This window comes from Chrysemys picta, chromosome 5 (genome assembly GCF_011386835.1).
Source record: "Chrysemys picta bellii isolate R12L10 chromosome 5, ASM1138683v2, whole genome shotgun sequence".
Classification (NCBI taxonomy): domain Eukaryota; kingdom Metazoa; phylum Chordata; order Testudines; family Emydidae; genus Chrysemys; species Chrysemys picta.
Window position 1 is genome coordinate 30620755 of NC_088795.1, and position 18428 is coordinate 30639182.

The following is an 18428-nucleotide window of genomic DNA, read 5'->3' on the forward strand; positions in this document are numbered from 1 at the left end:
TTCTTGGGATGTGGAGGTATGAAACACAAGTAATTTGTTCAGAACTGGTGTGTGTGTTCTGTGGTAAGAGAGTTAGAGGAATAGTGGAGGGAGGAGGTTTTCTGTTAAACAGCAGGAGGGAAGTCAAGTATCAGGGAGTAGCTGTGTTAAGGGACAAGTAGGAAGGACATCCTAATTCTCCCCAGGGATATCAAATTATCAAAGCAAAGCTCTCAGCCCTTATGAAGATGTCACACTCCATGCCATGTGGCACTAGCCCATGAGGCGTTTACATACACAAGAGTTTCATCTTATCCCTAATAGGGTAGGTCCCCATGACAAAGAGGGTCATATAAAGGATAAGATGGATTGGTCCTAAAGGGCTGCATGCTTGAATTTTTTTCACTAGCTCTGTAGAGGCAATTTTCTCTGTCAGAATGAACCTAAAGCCCTAATCAGAACTGGAGTTGTGCTAAGCACTATACAATCCCACAGGAAGACATTGTTCCTACAGTGAAACATAGAAGGGAAAAAAAGGAAAAACAGACAAAGGGTGGGAGGAAGGACTGGCACATAGAAACCGTGAGATCAGGGTGATGGCAGGTTTGTCTTAATTCCATTTTCTCCGTATGTTCGGTTTTTATCTTACTATATCACTGCCCTTAACTATGTCTTTACAGTCACCTGTTTTGTAATTTTATAAAATAATATTACCTCACCATGCCTATTCCCTTTCTACTTTGGCCTCTTTTCGCATTTTAACACCCACTTTACTAACAGAATCTGCTTCATTCACCTTCCAGACCTTTGCTTATGTTACAGTTTAACCCCCTGCAATATTCTGCACAATTGTGTCGATCCAGTTCCGTGATTTGGGGAATTGGGGTGGCATTTCTGGCCTCCTTGAACGCCTCCAGCCCCGCCCCGCCCCGCGGCGAAAGCCCGCTGTCCTCTGCGAGGCCTTCCCCGGGGCGGCGCCCGGAGCTCGCGCTCTCGGTGAGCTCCCACCCGCGCCCATCCCAGCCCCACGTCGGGCCGCAGTCCGGCTGCAAACGCTTCCCGGGAGGCCCCGCTGTATGCAGGCGGGTAGCCCACAAGCACAGCCTCGCTCATGCGCTTAACGCTCGGCGGGTCCCGACCCACTACGTCACCGCAGGACCCTACAGCTCGCGGGGCTCAGAACCAGGCCCGGCGCCAGCCCGAGCCCCCGACACGCTGGAACAAGAGAAGCACGCCCAGCCCTGACCGCTAAGGGCAGGCGCTTCATGGGCCCAGTGCCCACGCGCAATGGCCCGCGCCGTCCGCACATGCTCAGTAGCAGAAAGCCCGCTCCCCCCCCCCCCCCTTGGAGGAAGGGCACCGTTGTGGCATGACAAGGGAGCGGGCGGGGAGGCCGCCGAGTAGCGCCCCTCCCCCCACGTCGCCATGCCGCTGGAAAGCTTAGCTCGCATCATCAAAGTGCAGCTGCCTGCCTACCTCAAGCGCCTGCCCTTGCCCGAGAGCATCAGCGGCTTCATCAGGCTGACAGGTACCCCGGGCTAGGCCCCCTCTGCTAGCGCCGCCAGGATCCAGCCTTCCCCTATTCCCTCCCCTCCTCCCGCCCCCTCACCTCTCGGCCTTGCCCTCAGCCTATTCCTTCCTCTCCCCCACTTCCCCGGCGTCCCCCACCGCATCCCTTCCCTTCCCAGCGCCCCATCCAGTTCCTGTGCCATCACCTCTCGGCCTTTCCCCAGCCCCTCAGCCTATTCCTCCCCCCCCCCACCTCATCCCTTCCCTTCCCAGCGCCCCATCCAGTTCCTGTGCCATCACCTCTCGGCCTTTCCCCAGCCCCTCAGACTATTCCTTCCCCCCCCCCCCACCTCATCCCTTCCCTTCCCAGCGCCCCATCCAGTTCCTGTGCCATCATCTCTCGGCCTTCCCCCAGCCCCTCAGCCTATTCCTTCCTCCCCCACCTCATCCCTTCCCCTCCCAGCGCCCCATCCAATTCCTGTGCCATCATCTCTCGGCCTTCCCCCAGCCCCTCAGCCTATTCCTTCCCCCCCCCCCCACCTCATCCCTTCCCCTCCCAGCGCCCCATCCAATTCCTGTGCCATCATCTCTCGGCCTTCCCCCAGCCCCTCAGCCTATTCCCCCCCCCCCACCTCATCCCTTCCCCTCCCAGCGCCCCATCCAATTCCTGTGCCATCACCTCTCGGCCTTCCCCCAGCCCCTCAGCCTATTCCTCCCCCCCCCCCACCTCATCCCTTCCCCTCCCAGCGCCCCATCCAGTTCCTGTGCCATCACCTCTCGGCCTTTCCCCAGCCCCTCAGCCTATTCCTCCCCCCCCCCACACCGCATCCCTTCCCCTCCCAGCGCCCCATCCAATTCCTGTGCCATCACCTCTCAGCCTTTCCCCAGCCCCTCAGCCTATTCCTCCCCCCCCACCTCATCCCTTCCCCTCCCAGCGCCCCATCCAATTCCTGTGCCATCATCTCTCGGCCTTCCCCCAGCCCCTCAGCCTATCCCTTCCCCTCCCAGCGCCCCATCCAATTCCTGTGCCATCACCTCTCGGCCTTCCCCCAGCCCCTCAGCCTATTCCTCCCCCCCCTCCCCCCACATCGCATCCCTTCCCCTCCCAGCGCCCCATCCAATTCCTGTGCCATCATCTCTCGGCCTTCCCCCAGCCCCTCAGCCTATTCCCCCCCCCCACCTCATCCCTTCCCCTCCCAGCACCCCATCCAATTCCTGTGCCATCACCTCTCGGCCTTCCCCCAGCCCCTCAGCCTATTCCCCTCCCCCACCTCATCCCTTCCCCTCCCAGCGCCCCATCCAATTCCTGTGCCATCACCTCTCGGCCTTCCCCCAGCCCCTCAGCCTATTCCTCCCCCCCCCACCTCATCCCTTCCCCTCCCAGCGCCCCATCCAGTTCCTGTGCCATCACCTCTCGGCCTTTCCCCAGCCCCTCAGCCTATTCCTCCCCCCCCCCCCCCACACCGCATCCCTTCCCCTCCCAGCGCCCCATCCAATTCCTGTGCCATCACCTCTCAGCCTTTCCCCAGCCCCTCAGCCTATTCCTCCCCCCCACACCTCATCCCTTCCCTTCCCCTCCCAGCGCCCCATCCAATTCCTGTGCCATCACCTCTCGGCCTTCCCCCAACCCCTCAGCCTATTCCTTCCTCTCCCCCACCTCATCCCTTCCCCTCCCAGCGCCTCATCCAATTCCTGTGCCATCACCTCTCAGCCTTCCCCCAGCCCCTCAGCCTATTCCTTCCTCTCCCCCACCTCATCCCTTCCCCTCCCAGCGCCTCATCCAATTCCTGTGCCCCCACCTCTCAGCCTTCCTCTCAGCCTATTCCTTCCTCTCCCCCACTTCCCCGGCATCCCCCACCTCATCCCTTCCCCTCCCAGCGCCCTATCCAATTCCTGTGCCATCACCTCTCAGCCTTTCCCCAGCCCCTCAGCCTATTCCTCCCCCCCCCCACACCGCATCCCTTCCCCTCCCAGCGCCCCATCCAATTCCTGTGCCATCACCTCTCAGCCTTTCCCCAGCCCCTCAGCCTATTCCTCCCCCCCCCACCTCATCCCTTCCCCTCCCAGCGCCCCATCCAATTCCTGTGCCATCATCTCTCGGCCTTCCCCCAGCCCCTCAGCCTATTCCTTCCCCCCCCCCCCACCGCATCCCTTCCCCTCCCAGCGCCCCATCCAATTCCTGTGCCATCACCTCTCGGCCTTCCCCCAGCCCCTCAGCCTATTCCTCCCCCCCTCCCCCCACATCGCATCCCTTCCCCTCCCAGCGCCCCATCCAATTCCTGTGCCATCATCTCTCGGCCTTCCCCCAGCCCCTCAGCCTATTCCCCCCCCCCACCTCATCCCTTCCCCTCCCAGCGCCCCATCCAATTCCTGTGCCATCACCTCTCGGCCTTCCCCCAGCCCCTCAGCCTATTCCTCCCCCCCCCACCTCATCCCTTCCCCTCCCAGCGCCCCATCCAGTTCCTGTGCCATCACCTCTCGGCCTTTCCCCAGCCCCTCAGCCTATTCCTCCCCCCCACACCTCATCCCTTCCCCTCCCAGCGCCTCATCCAATTCCTGTGCCCCCACCTCTCAGCCTTCCTCTCAGCCTATTCCTTCCTCTCCCCCACTTCCCCGGCATCCCCCACCTCATCCCTTCCCCTCCCAGCGCCCTATCCAATTCCTGTGCCATCATCTCTCAGCCTTCCCCTAGCCCTTTAGCCTATTCCTCCCCCCCACACACACTTTCCCGGCGTCCCATCCTATTCCTTGCCACTCCCCGCTGAGCCCCCAGTCTTCCCCCTGGCCCCTCCATCCCATTCACTTCCTCCCTATCCCATTGCTTTCCCCTCCCACACCTCCCCTGCCTTTCCCCTAGAGCTCCCCTTTCTTGCCCCTGATGGGTGTCCGGAAGGAGGAAGTGAGGCAGCTAACATAACCGGCAAGAGAGTTGCTGATCTCAGTGCCCTCTCCTGCTGGTGGGTGAAAATTTGGCTTTGTGTGCCTTAGTTTCCCTTGACTTAAGGGGGTGCCTGCACTTCTGCCTTGTTTGCTTCACAGTGGCAGACAGAGAAGCAAGTCTGTGGCTAAAATAAAATAACTGCCAGCGGTAAAATATTTACTCTTGCAAAATATTACTTCCCCCAGATCTAGTGCGAGTTGTTCCTACAAGTCTTAAGAATGACTCTGTGGACTGCCAGCCCAGCGCTGCAGCCTCTTCCCTGGATCAAGTTGTGTTCTCTATGCCTCTAATAATACCTCCAGCAAAAGATTTTGCAGTCTGAAAGTGGCTAATAAATCTGATGATGCCTGTGGCAGAATAGACTCCAGCTTGCTTTTCTATAGCTACATGGGCTCTGCCTGGCTCATAGGACAGAAAGCAAGTTTTATCATGAGCCATGACTTGAAGACTTGCAGGGAGTAGTTGTTTTGAGTAAGAAGGGGGTGGATGTTGTTTTACAGGTCTTTTCCAACTGTAACTATACTTTGAAATCTTACACATCACTTTAGCAGCTCTCCCTCAGTTCAGATTATAATCACAGTTCAGCCTGGACTAATTAATCACTTTATAATTGTTAAATATAAGACTTGCACTTTTAACCTTAAAAAAAACCACACACACATTAGGTTAAAAAAATGTCAAAAACAGGCTTAACAAGTTTTTATCTGTTCTATAAATTACCAGGCAAAGATTCTTAAACCAGTGTTAAACTGAACCTAGTTTAGCAATATCAACTAACAGACTTTGTGCCTGATTTTCATTTACACTGAGGCCCTTTATATTTTGACTGATTTTCATTTACTTATCAGGCTGTTTTTAAGGCTCCATCTGTAGTTCATTTACAGCCAAGTTAAGGGACCTGGTTAACTTGGTTCTGTAACTAGCCTAATGCAGTTGCTGAACACAGAAAACTTTGTGTTTAAAAAAAAAAAAAAAAATCTTAAAAACAACTGTTTGACAGAGCACCCTTTAAAAAAAAAATAACATGCTATTTAAAGTATTTCTTTAAAATGTTATGGAAAGGATTTTCTGCTCCCCTGGTGACTTTTTTTTTTTATAAGTGTCTCCTTAGCAAGGGAAATAGGGAAAATAACCATACAAAGTGCTGTCAATTGCACAAAGTGAACTAACTGAAAAAAGAGAGATTTTTCCCCTCCTAATTTTGTACCTACTACAATTGTTTTCCAACAGAATTGTGATTTTTCACGTTTGTGTCCCATTAAGATCTGAACTATGTTACAAATTAGAACTATTTGAACCGGTTTCTAGATGCAGTTGTAGTGTGGATAGGACCTCAAGTATCATATTGTTTTAGCTAGCATGGTTTGTTTGGGGACATAAACAAAATTAAATATAAGAATCATTGCTCTGGCAGGGTAAAAGGTCCACTTGTTGGAGGTGGTTTAATTATGCCGATGGGAGAGCTCTCGCCCATCAGGATAGAGCGGCTACACGAGCGATCTTACTGTGGCACAGCTGCATCCATACAGCTGTGCTGCTGTAAGCTCACTAGTGTAAACATGGCCTTAGTGTCTTCTTGCTTCAGCCATCTGAGCTCATACATTTATGTAACTGAGGAGGTATGAAGTCTACCTGTATATTCATACACACCACATCTATCTTTAAGTGCACAACTGACAGCATAAGGGAATACACTACTTTTAGTGCTCAATCCTGCAGTTTCAAACATTATAACTATTAAACACGAGCTTTTAAAAACTTAGCAAAGTACTTACTGGTCACTAAGGTCAGTTAGCATACCAACTTTGAAGTTTCAAGCTTCAGTCATGTGAGTTATTCTGAAAAAGGTAATCAAAACTTTTTTTAAGAATGAAGTGCGGAGGGGAGCTGTTTACCCTAAACAAAATCCTTTCAGCTAATTGATTTGAAACTTAATTTATTTTATTCTATCACCTCTGGGAGGGACCAGTCATGTGACATGTCAGTCCCAAAGGTGAATGTTTCAGAAACTAATGAACATAGGTAGAAGAGGGGATTAGAATGGAAACTGCTTTGTGATTGCTATAGGAATTTGGTGACAATTTCTTAGCTGAAAAATTCCAGAAGTCCTGTACGTTCACTGGCTCTGGTACTTACTGATTTAATGAACACTTGAACAATCAAGCATAGTGAAAGTATGGATGCAGATACAAAATGCAGTCAGAAATACATGGCTAACATTCCAAATCTGGACACAAGATTCATTTCTGCAGTATTTAATAGGCTGGTGTCCATTGTCACACTTAAATGTCTTTTCTCTAAGATGTAATGTATGCATCATGTTGATAGCACTAAATTGAGAAAAACAGCCAAGAATGCTATGGGTGCAAGATTGAAGTATTTCAGTGTTCTGGCACACAACAAACTTAATGAGTCTTTTTCAAGAGCATCCTCCTTGAAATAATATTCTCTTGGCTCACAGCCCCTTTTTTTTTCTTAGCAGCAGCTTGACCTAACAGCACATGATTGATAGTATGACATTGCTAGACTAGACGCGATAAATCGATCCCCACTGGATTGATCGCTGCCTGTCAATTCAGCTGGTAGTGAAGACATACCCTTGGTTTCCTGACATGCTTTTAAAGTCTTTGGCTCTGATCTGTGCTGACAAATCCTTTTAACCTTGTAAAGTTACATTCACTTCAGTGGCGCTGCACGTGGGCAAAAGGGTCTGCCCGCCTAGATCAAATGGCAAGAACCTTAAGTTATTCAAACAGCAGCTGTAATGTGGGCATGTTGAATAATAAGTTTTGAAGTACTAAATTTATATAGCAACACACTCTACTACATTGCTTTATGGAATCATTTAATGATGGGACAAGTTTGCCTGCTTCTTCCAAAAAGTCGCTCAACAAGAATACAGCCAAATCAGGGGTTATATGGTGCCAAAACTGCTCTTGAACTGAGTAATCAGCAGGAATTTTCACTTAATTTTTAGCAGATGCTGCTCTTTGACTAGAGCTCATTTAAAAAGACACCTTCAAAGTGTTTCCCTAACTCTTGAAAAAATAACCCCTTGAAGTGTGAAACAGACATCTGGTTACTTCTTGAAATATTTCTTCTTTTGTTGAATTTTTCCTCCTGAAGGGCTGCAGTTGGAGACTAAGGACTTGTCTGCACTAGGAAGTTGTACCACTTTACAATCCAACAGCAAACCAGAATAGTTAAATTCTACAATCCAGGAAACTATATGTTCTGGACAGTGCCTGCTCTAAGCACTGTGGCAGCTGTAATTCAATAAGTTACTGATTAAGAACTAAAAGATTACAGTATACTAATACAACCATATTTTGTACAAAGCAGATTAAATATACAAGCATTTTCTAGGACATTTGCTACTCTTTGTATTGTATTACAGTCCCTGTTTGTTGTTCTCCTGTCCCTAACCTCCCTACTTTTCTGTCTGTCCTTAAGTCATGAGCACCTAGGAGAAGGGTTTGTCCCATCTTGAATGTCTGGGAAGCGGCTAGCACTGGTAGCTAGTAGGCACTAGTGATTAGTTGTTAGCATTGTAGGTACTACAATAATAAAATCATCACAACATTTATATAATTGTTGTAGGTGTGTTTACCATTTTACAAAACATTTGTAGACAAGATCATTGCCTTGAATATTATGCAGTATAACTCAAAGTATTCACACAGTAACAGCTCAAATTCAAGACAAGGAAGGAGATATTATAGAACATATCAAATGAATTATGGTCAATGAAAGATGACTATACAGCACAGAAGTGTAGAGTTAAAATTTTATTTATTACTAATATTTACTACTATAAATGAAAGAGAATGAATGTTCTTTGGCAGCCTCAAATGAAAATTTACAAACTTTGATTTAGTTTGTTTCCCGGCTGTGAAAGAAGGGAAGTAATTTAAAAATATTATTTGTACTGAGTGAGCATCTACTTGGCCATCAATCAAGGATCCGGGACCTGTGCTATGCACCATACTCACTAAGCACACATTTGTTTGAGTGTCGATCTTGTAGTCTCAAGCAAAAGCAAGCCTGATTCCAGAATCAGGGTTGGCCCTAAAATAATATTTGGCTATTAGAACTTTTCTTCTTTTGCATCCCTAAGTTTAATTAGGAAAAACTGTTTCTAAATAAAAGCTCTTACCTTATCAATCACAGAGAAAGAGGGGGAAAACACAGGGTGGAGAGCAGCATCTTACATACTGGTTGATAAAAATCCTGGGCCCCCTCTACGCTAGAAACTGAACCATTTTTTGAGATCTGATGTCAGTCATGGCCTCTCTCTGATGGCTTATGTTGACAGGACAAACTATACTCAATACAATATACAGAACCACAATTCACCGAAAGTACAAGCATCAAGGGTTAGCAGGGAGGAAGGGAACAATGTTTGGAATTGGGTTTCAGACACTTCCTTCTAGTATTGTCACACCCTTAATGTTCAAAAGTCTCTACCTCTTACTTTCTTGACGTGGCTGCCTCTTCCCCGCCCCCCCCCATTCCTGTGTGTTTGTTCACATCTGTCATGCTGAAATGTACAGTACTGTCCCATGATGATCATGCTTTTTATGCTGGCAGTATAAATATATACAATATATAGACAACCTTTATCTGTACATCAAAATGACATGTTCATGAGTGAGGTAAGATAAGCGTCAAATTCCCTGTAGGAATTACATGCTGATTATATTTTAATTTTTCAGTGGAGGGCCACAGGTACAATGTTAGTAACCTAAGCAGAATCCCATACAGGAAGAGGCCACTTTTATGAAGCCTCTCTTACAAATGTTTGAGCCACCTCTGTTCAGAATATATGCTCCTGTAGTTGCTGTGAAAGAGTGTGTGGGGTGACGGGGAGGGAATAGAGAAGGCAGGGGCACATTGAGAAGTAGCCTCCACAGACCACTTAAGTGAATCTCTGACCTTGTCATCTTACATAGTAGTGTGACAAGCTGCATGTGGATCTAATAGGGGATTTGGGGTTTCTTAATTTATTAAACTGTGATCCAACACTGACAGGACTATCTGTTCTTCCTGCTCCACCTAACTTGCTGAGTTATCTAGTGGGAATCTGAAATTAGAGGTTTTTTGTGTTTAGAGTGCGTGGAAGTGAGAACTCGTTGACTGAATCTGTAAAAACAGGAAGCAGTACAATCATCTGTTAGAAAAAGCCCCCTGCTAGTTAACTTTGAGGAGAATGTAATTCAGGAAGTAACTTCTGAATTTGCATAGAGCCTGGAGTCACTGAAAATCCTAATGCAATAGCACGTTGCATGCTGAATGGTGGATCGTTCATACACATTTAGTGTTTTAACTTACTGATGAGCTGCTCTGTAGCCAGTTGGAATTACAGTAGTAAGTAAGCACCTACAAGTGCATACATAATTTAGTTTTTGAAACTGATATTAGAAAGTATCAGAGGGGTAGACATGTTAGTCTGGATCTGTAAAAAGTGACAGAGTCCTGTGGCACCTTATAGACTAACAGAAGTATTGGAGCATAAGCTTTCGTGGGTGAATACCCACTTCGTCAGACGTATTCACCTACGAAAGCTTATGCTCCAATACTTCTGTTAGTCTATAAGGTGCCACAGGACTCTTTGTCGCTGATATTAGAAAGTAATTAAAAAATGCAACAAAGCTACCTCTACTGCTCAGTTTTTCTATGAACATCAGTTTTGTATTAAAGAACCACTCTAGCTGACAAACTCCTTCCACCTGATTTTTTTTTCTTTTCCAAATGAGAGGGAGAGGACAGAATATCAGCTGCAGGAAGCTTCAATGTACCCTGTGGCCATTCACTTGAATTAGGCTGTCACTGTCAGGGTTCCCTTTCTGTTTACATCTAACAAAGGTCTTGTTACTATCAGGGAACTTAAAGTGTGAGTATGAAAAAAATGAGTGGACATCTACTTCCCAGAAACTGGCAAGGGGAAAAATAGGGAGAGGGGCAACACCCTGGTAAGAGGCCTATGCCCCAGCTTCTTGGGCGAGAGTTACTCCTAGACACTCTCCAGGGACTCCACTTTTTGGATTGGTCATTGGTTAGCAGAAGTGTAAGTTTGAAGACTCACCCCTTTCTGACTGACTCACTGATTGACTCACTCTCTTCCTTCCCTTCTCTTGTGTTCTTTTGAGGTACAGAGATTTGTCTTTGTTACTCTACCCCTTTCCCACCCTCTATTTTTGGGTGCCCTCAGAAATAGCTCCAGTGATTTGCCCTGATGCTCAGCATTCCCAAGCAATAGCACTGTGAAATTGGCTTGATTCTTATGTTTGTGTTGTCCACAGAATTCCGCATAGCATCAGTGAGCAGAATGTTGTTAATTTTGTTGGATCTGCTTCAGAAAGCTAGGTGTAGCCACAGAGGCAGGGGAGCTGTTTGTAGGCTCAGAAAGACATTATTGCATGAGCTCAAATTTGAAATGTCAATTTTTCAAGCCATATCAAAGGGTATCCCCGTGGAAGTTCTATGGCAATATTTTGTATCATGAGTCAACTTTGTTTTGATTCTCTGGAAAGCCTCCAGGTCCCATGTAAATATACTGCAGAAGTAATTGGCTAGTGAAGCTAAAAACCCTGTGCATTTTGCTACCACAGTACAAATAATAAATAACGGCTTCCTAGTCTGGTTGTTACTTGTCTTCTCTCTGTGTTTCCTCTCTGTGGGTTTGTACCCAGGTGGGCTGAGACTTTGTTCCTCCGTCATGCCTACCAGATCAGCTATTATGTCTTTGAGCTTGGCTTGAGGTTCTCCGGGCTATGTTAAGATGCCAATCACTATTCAAAAATCTATTTAATGCCATTTGATTCTAATGGTATTTTTAGATGAGGCCCTTCTTCTCCCTATGTGTTTAGTCTTATTAAGTGTGCTACATGTTTTGTAAGTGCCCTACTTTGGTCTGTAGTGCTCCCAAGTGTGCATCTTATCTGTCTTGGAGCTCTGAGAAGATCTTACAGATTTGGGGAGGCCAGGTAACTCACCTTCTCCACTAGTGGGTCTACTGAATATGTGACTTGAAAAATTATTTCAGGGGAGAGAATCTTTTCTTATGTTAATTGCATTCTCACTAAATGTACCTTCACAAGTTAAAAAATGTATTAAAATCCTTTAAGTGGTGGTTTGATTTCCGAATCTTCATGTGCTGGAACAAAAGCTTTCCATACAGCATTTTGTCGTATGTGTAACACCTGCTGTGTCAGCACACAACATGGTTAAGGCATAATTCCTATCTGCAAAACCTGACCACAGGATCACTTACTTCCTCAGAAAGTTCTTGAGACCTTATTTTCAGGATGCATCGTTTCTGCTATTGGCGATTGAAAGAATAGGGGAGGTTATGCCAGATTATCCTGGAACAGTGGTTGAGTCCACAAGGTACCACTACTTTAATCAGATACACTTGAGAGGTTTGCTTCTCCAGCTAGGTCATTGGTTCTTGCCATACATACTCAGAGCCCAGTCCTTTGAGGTTCTGGGCACCCAGCTCCCACTGGGTCAGTCAGAATTGGATGCTCTACACCTTGCAGGATTAGACCTTCTGATGCAATTCAGCTCTGGACAAGCTGACTGGAAAGAGACTTCTCTACTGAAATATTAATGCAAATTTGGATTTTAAACAAAGATTCACTCAGTTCTTCTGCCGATTTCCCTGCAAAATGAGGGTACTCAAGACTTCACATAGCTGTCACTGATGCTAATGACAAGAACAGACAAGCTATCAGCAACTGGTGTCTAGGACATATAATACTCTACAACATTTACAGATATTACCGTGAATACTTCAGAATTTAGTACCGTGGAGAACTCAAAAGTTTTTTTGAGTGTGGGACAATGGGAAAAGTCAGAGGTAACAGAAATTTCTAGATAGTATTGCAGGGACTGATGTTAGCAAATTCTATGAGAAAGCAAACTAAGAGTGACTCTTGCAGTTGGAGTTGCAGAAAGACTGTGCTTCCAGTCAAAATTCTATACTGAAGTTGGGTACTTCTCCCTTTGGCAGTTTATATGCCCCTTTCACACAAGCCGTGGTGCTTTAAATGCTCATTGTCATTCTCCCAGGTAGCATACATTAAGGAGGGCTTTTACTTCAAAGGCTAAGAAATGAATAAAGAGTGAATAAATATCACCATGCAGCACTTTCATTATGTTACATACTTTCCCAAACAGAATTCATTTCAGAAGAGGCATGGCATTCGGAGTTGTGAAAGTACATATGCATGTTCTTTTCTTTTAATTATCTGTTTACCACAAATGCAACCCTGTTGTACAGAATAAAAAAACCTGCTGCATCTTTTTGGGTTACTTGAAGCTTTTAGGACAAAAAATACTTCTCATCTTCGGTTTGCTATATTACATTTCCCCTCTTTTAATCTTGAAACACAAACTGTAGAACACATCTAGCTATATTTTGGCCCTAAGCCCATTTAAAGAGGAACTTGGTTTGAATGCAAACAGCAAGATAATTGGGTACTGTCTTCTTTTACAAGGAGCTTATGTAATAGTTTGGGCTCCATGACCAGCCTATTCAAAAATTCTCTTTATTTAAAAAAATATTTTAAGCGTACTTCCCTCTTTGAGGATTAAAGTGTAAATCCAAATAACAACCAAGAATTAATATTCTGCTTCCGCATAGCTCATTTCATCAGAGTCTGAGGGGAAGCACCTTAGGAGGTTCTATTGAAGTCAATGGAGCAATGACAATTTATACCACTTGAGGCTCTGCTCCTGTATATGTCTTGTAAAGGTTAATATATACCCCCATTTTACTGGTATACGTGGATGCTTTAGAATGATGCAAGAAGGTAAGTGGGTCTTGAGAGCATACTTAGCGCAAATAGAATATTGAGGAAATTCAGGAGGAAACTTAAAACAAGTTCTTCAGTGTATGCTCAAGTGGCAATTTTCTGTGGCTTATATATGTTTACTTGGCCAAATCCAGATGGGTTTTCGTGGGGACAGCAAAAGAGACCTGTCTGGTTTCAAGAGCCTCTGTCTGCCAAATGGTAATATCCTGCTCCAAAGTCTTGAGGCCCTAGAGCTCTTAAAAAAAATAAAAATAAACAAACATTGGCAAAATGACTTTTTTTCCCCCACTAACTTCCTTCTTAGAAATGGTTGTACCATTTCCACTGATTTTTTTTAAGATTTCAACCTGAAGATAACACCAGCCATGGAAAAACTTCAGACCCAATGGTTAAAATTTGCTGAAGTTATAAGTAATTGAAAACACAGGGTGATAGGAAATCTTAGGCAACCTTAACCTATACATGCACATGTATGTAGAAGAAGTTTAAGCCTGATGCAGTGTAGAAGAGGAATCAATGGAGAGATCCAAAATAGGATTCACACTCAAAGAAGAACCTTTAAGAATGCTCACTCAAATTAGCCTCTGGCCGTTTTCTAACAAACAACACATATTGTTAGCAGTTCCTCTTATATTTGTTAGAAAATGATCCAAAGGTAATTTGAGTGAGCAGGTAAAGCATTAGGGAGCCTTTGTTTAGTGTGAATCATGGTTTGGATCTCTACACTGATTTCCCCTTCCTCTACTGCATCAGTCTTAAACTATGAGTGAGAATCTGGCCCCATTGAGATCAATGGGAGTTTTGCTCTGGACTTCTCTGGAGCCAGGAGTTTACCCTTTGTTCTGTCTCCAGAAACCTATGTGCACCTCCTCTATTTTCCAGTCTCTCTTCACTAGTCCACTCCATCTGTTAGCCTCCATGCCCTACTCATTCTAAATCAAATAGGAAGAGCTGCTTCTGTGCCATTTGAGTGTAACTGATGCTGAAATCAGTTCACAACCCTAGTGCTCTATATAAGTCTAGTGTGTTCTTTAGTTTCAGAATGGCTGCGGTTATTGCCGTTCCTGGGTGTCCTGGCACTACTTGGATACCTGGCTCTTCGTCCATTCCTCCCCAAGAAGAAACAGCAGAAGGATAGCTTGATTAACCTCAAGATCCAGAAGGAAAATCCCAAAGTAGTAAATGAAATAAACATTGAAGATCTGTGCCTCACTAAAGCAGCTTACTGCAGGTGTTGGCGTTCTAAGACGGTAAGGTGCTTTATAGCAACGCCATAGGGCTATGCAGTTAACTTCTTATTGTCAGTTCTGCTTTCTATGAATTGGAGCACATTACTCCCACCCTGAGGCTGGACAGGTTCATGGGTTCTCTAAGAGTTGTGCAGTTCTTTTTCTCCACTCTAAACCTATGCAGGAGAGCTTAGAAACCTACAAGCCACATGATGGTCTGTACTGTGCACAATCCTGGACCTATGAAACTTTCCCAATGGAATGTTTTGTTAAAACAGATCCTTTTATACAAAACGTTTAGATGAAACAGCAGTTTCCAATGGGGGTGCGGGGGAAAAGGTTTCATCAAAACTTGACCAGCTCTGGAATGAACCTTAAAGTACATTGGGTGCCTCTGGATTTAGCTGCTCCTCCATTGGGCTATTTTGTCATGGAGAAAGCTTTATTTTTTTTTTAAATACACTTTGTAGCTCGGAACAGATGTTCTTAATGCTTTATGCTTCTGTATGGAGTTTAATTCCTCAGCAGCAGCAGTCTTCTGACTGACCAGTGCCATATAGGGAAGATAGGGATTGCTAGGATGTTGGAAAAGAACAATAGCAGCAAACTTAAAAAAAAAAATTCTTTGTAAAATGCTCTTAAACTCCACCCTGATGCAACATGCTGTCTTTGGCACATTTAAATGGGTATGTATACAGTAACTCCTCATTTAACGTTGTCCCACTTAACATTGTTTCAATGTTACATCCCTGCTCAATTAGGGAACATGCTCGTTTAAAGTTGTGCAATGCTCCCTTATAACGTCGTTTGGCTGCCTGCTTGTAAGATTCTGTGGAAGAGCAACGACTTTACAAGGGAGCATTGCACAAGTTCCGCTTCTCTGCCTCCACCACTTCCCCCACCGCCAACTGTTTGGCGGCGCTTAGGACTTTCTGGGAGGGAGGGGGAGGAGCGGAGATGCAGGGCTTCCCCGCTCCTGCCCCTCCCTCCCAGAAAGTCCTAAGCACGAAGTGCTGGGAGGGAGGGAGGGGGAGGAGTAGGGAAGCCCCGCGTCTCCACTCCTTCCCCACCCTCCCAGAAAATCCTAAGGCTGTTTGGCAGCGCTTAGGACTTTGTGGGAGGAGGGATGTGGCGTGAGGGTGGGAAGGGGGGAGTGGGAAGAGGGGGGGCCTGGAGTGGAGCTGGGACAGGAAGAGGTGGGCCTGGAGCATTCCCGGCAAAATCCGAGCCTGTTCTCCGGGGAAGCTGCCGCTGCAAAGGTGCTTTCTAGTGTCTTTGCCTGCAGCGGGCTGTGTCTGTGTGGGATAAGCCAGGGGCACTTCCCAACCACAGTACAGTACTGTACAGTATCCAGTATAATGCCTTTTGTCTGCCCAAAAAAAATTTCCTTGGAACCTAACCCCCCGCATTTACATTAAATCTTATGGGACAATTGGATTAGTTTAACATTGTTTTACTTAAAGTTGCATTTTTCAGGAACATAACTACAACGTTAAGTGAGGAGTTCCTGTACTGTGCAGAAAAAGGGTATCTAGTCTAAAGCTGCCCAGACTTTAATTCTGAGAGCTACTTTGTTAACTGGCTGGAAGTGAAAGGACTTTTAACTTGTGTATTAAATATACAACACAATCATAATCTTGTATCCCTATCTCCTCTGAGAAATTAAGATTAATTGCTACTTATTGGTCAGAATCAAATCTGCAGCTGGGTCACATTGTCCCTTATCCTTTAGCTTCATGGAAGGAGTGGCAACAGCTCTCATTTAGGGGATGATGTGTTGCATTTGGTTCTTAAGCAGTGGTTCCCAAACTTTAACAACCTGTGAACCCCTTTCACTAAAATGTCAAGTCTCACGAACCCCCTCCTAAAAATGAATATTTCCAGGGATTTTCTCCTTTACCTGAGTATAAATTATAAAAGCACTGATCTTGGAAATATAAAATTTGTTTTTATGACATGCTTATTACACATTAATTTATTTATCATTACAGTATTTTTATTACATTATGAAAACAGCAACACTCTTCCAAGATCTCACTTTCATAGCTGAGGAGTTCCTCCTACATAAGCATTCAGGTCTTGAGCAGTCCAGGCAAAGACACATTACAACAAAACTTAAACTTGTTCTTCATAATAATTTTTAAAACAAATACTAGCTACCTATTTAATTTTAAAAACAGCAAAAAAATATCCACTTCCCTTTCCATTTCTTATAAGGAGTCTTGAAACCTCCTCAGTGTGATAGATATGCTTGCTTTGATCTGCTTAGCTCTTGGAAGTCCAGGGACTCCGGGCTGCTGCCTGGGGTTCCTAGGGACAGCTCTGTCCTCCTTTAGGGAATTTTTTCCCCAAGAACCCCCTGTAACATTTCACGAACCCCAGTTTGGGAACCACTGTTCTTAAGTTACATTCTGAGCATTTCTGACCTATAGGCTTTTTTGTTGTCATTTGAGTTGGAGTCTTGATCTCATTCCAACAATATGGATTATCCTCTACACAAACGACCATCACTTGTTTTAGTTGCTTGCAGAGCTCTTACTAACCACAAAAGCTGTACAGTAAATACACTAATCATTCTTGTCTTTTCCAGTTCCCTGTCTGTGATGGCTCTCATAACAAACACAATGAATTGACAGGCGATAATGTGGGTCCACTAATACTCAAGAAGAAAGAAGTATAGAGAATCTCTAATCCATTAAATCACGAGTGATGTGAAGTCATTTATACACTTGTAATTGCAGGACACAATGTTTTATGTACGTTGTGGCATTTTTAGTCTAATGGTTGCTGTAGATTTCCTTTTGGTTTAACCTATAGTTACAGGCAAGTGCTAGACCTAGGTCTGTGATTTGATACTTTGTATGTTCTGAAGAATCATGTCTTGTGTAAAACTGTAAAGTAAACATCTTTGTAAATAGGCCTTTTTATCTGAACACAATGACCACTTCCAATCTTACAATTAAATCTTTTCAGTATGAACGTGATGTAATAAAAAACATACTACTCGTAAAGGGCCAGATATATATCTTTCCATTGCTTTTATTATAGGCGGTGATGCTTTTAAGGAAGAATGAAGACTGCTTTTCGGGGGGGGGGGAGAATCCTATTTTTGTCCTACTTAGTGGGCCAGATCTTCAGCTGGTATAACACAGCTCCATGGACTTCAATTGAGCTATTTTAGTTTACACTAGCTGAGGATTTGGCCTAATGTGTGTAATTGACTAACTCTTCTTTTTGCCATACCAATCCTTCCACCCTGACCTGCTGCACAAAATATAATGTAAGATGTAGCCATGTCAGAGGAACAAAAAATTGTTCCAAAGAGTATGGAAAAAGAGAACTAATAGCCAACATTATAGAAACAGATAGTCTGTATTCTGATGGCTGGAGGGAGTGCAGATCAGTTGATTTGAGCAGTAATCCTAGACGGTCTTCAAATTAAGTCACAGTTGAGGTTAGCCAGCGATACTTACAGTACACCCTTATTTCAGGACTCCAAACAGTTTGCCCCTTGCAGATAATTCTTACACTCATGATGCACTTTTACCCAATATGAAAGTCCCAGGGACGGAGCAGGATCCACTGTTTAAATCACAGAACTGGATTCAAGGTGTGATCTTTATTCCTGTCTTTACTACTACATCACCCAGGATAAGTCACAACTTCCCTCTGTCACCGTGTCATCTATAAGTCTTCAATAAATAATTCTTACCTAGCCCACAATGCTTATCAAAAGCTTTGATCCTTCAATGAAATGCACTACAGGTCAGTTGTTCAAAGCCTAAAGAAAAACTTAACAGATGACAGTACCACAATCTGCATTCTATAGAGTTAGACATTAAGGCCCCCTTCATACTAGTGATTTTTTTCACCATTAACACCAATTTACCTGAACCAGTGCTAGTAAACTTGGAAGCCCAAGTGCAGGCAGCCTGATGACTGCCAACACCA

General features: G+C 45.0%; 1 protein-coding gene across 1 annotated transcript; it reads left to right on the forward strand.

The window, feature by feature from the left end:
* The first annotated feature begins 947 nt into the window (after positions 1 to 947).
* Positions 948 to 17488, forward strand: CISD2 (CDGSH iron sulfur domain 2). Its single transcript, XM_005287863.5, has 3 exons — positions 948 to 1507; positions 14284 to 14498; positions 17068 to 17488. The coding sequence occupies exons 1-3, from the start codon at positions 1405 to 1407 to the stop codon at positions 17155 to 17157; spliced, it is 408 nt and encodes a 135-aa protein (XP_005287920.1). The 5' UTR covers positions 948 to 1404; the 3' UTR covers positions 17158 to 17488.
* The last annotated feature ends 940 nt before the right edge of the window (positions 17489 to 18428 follow it).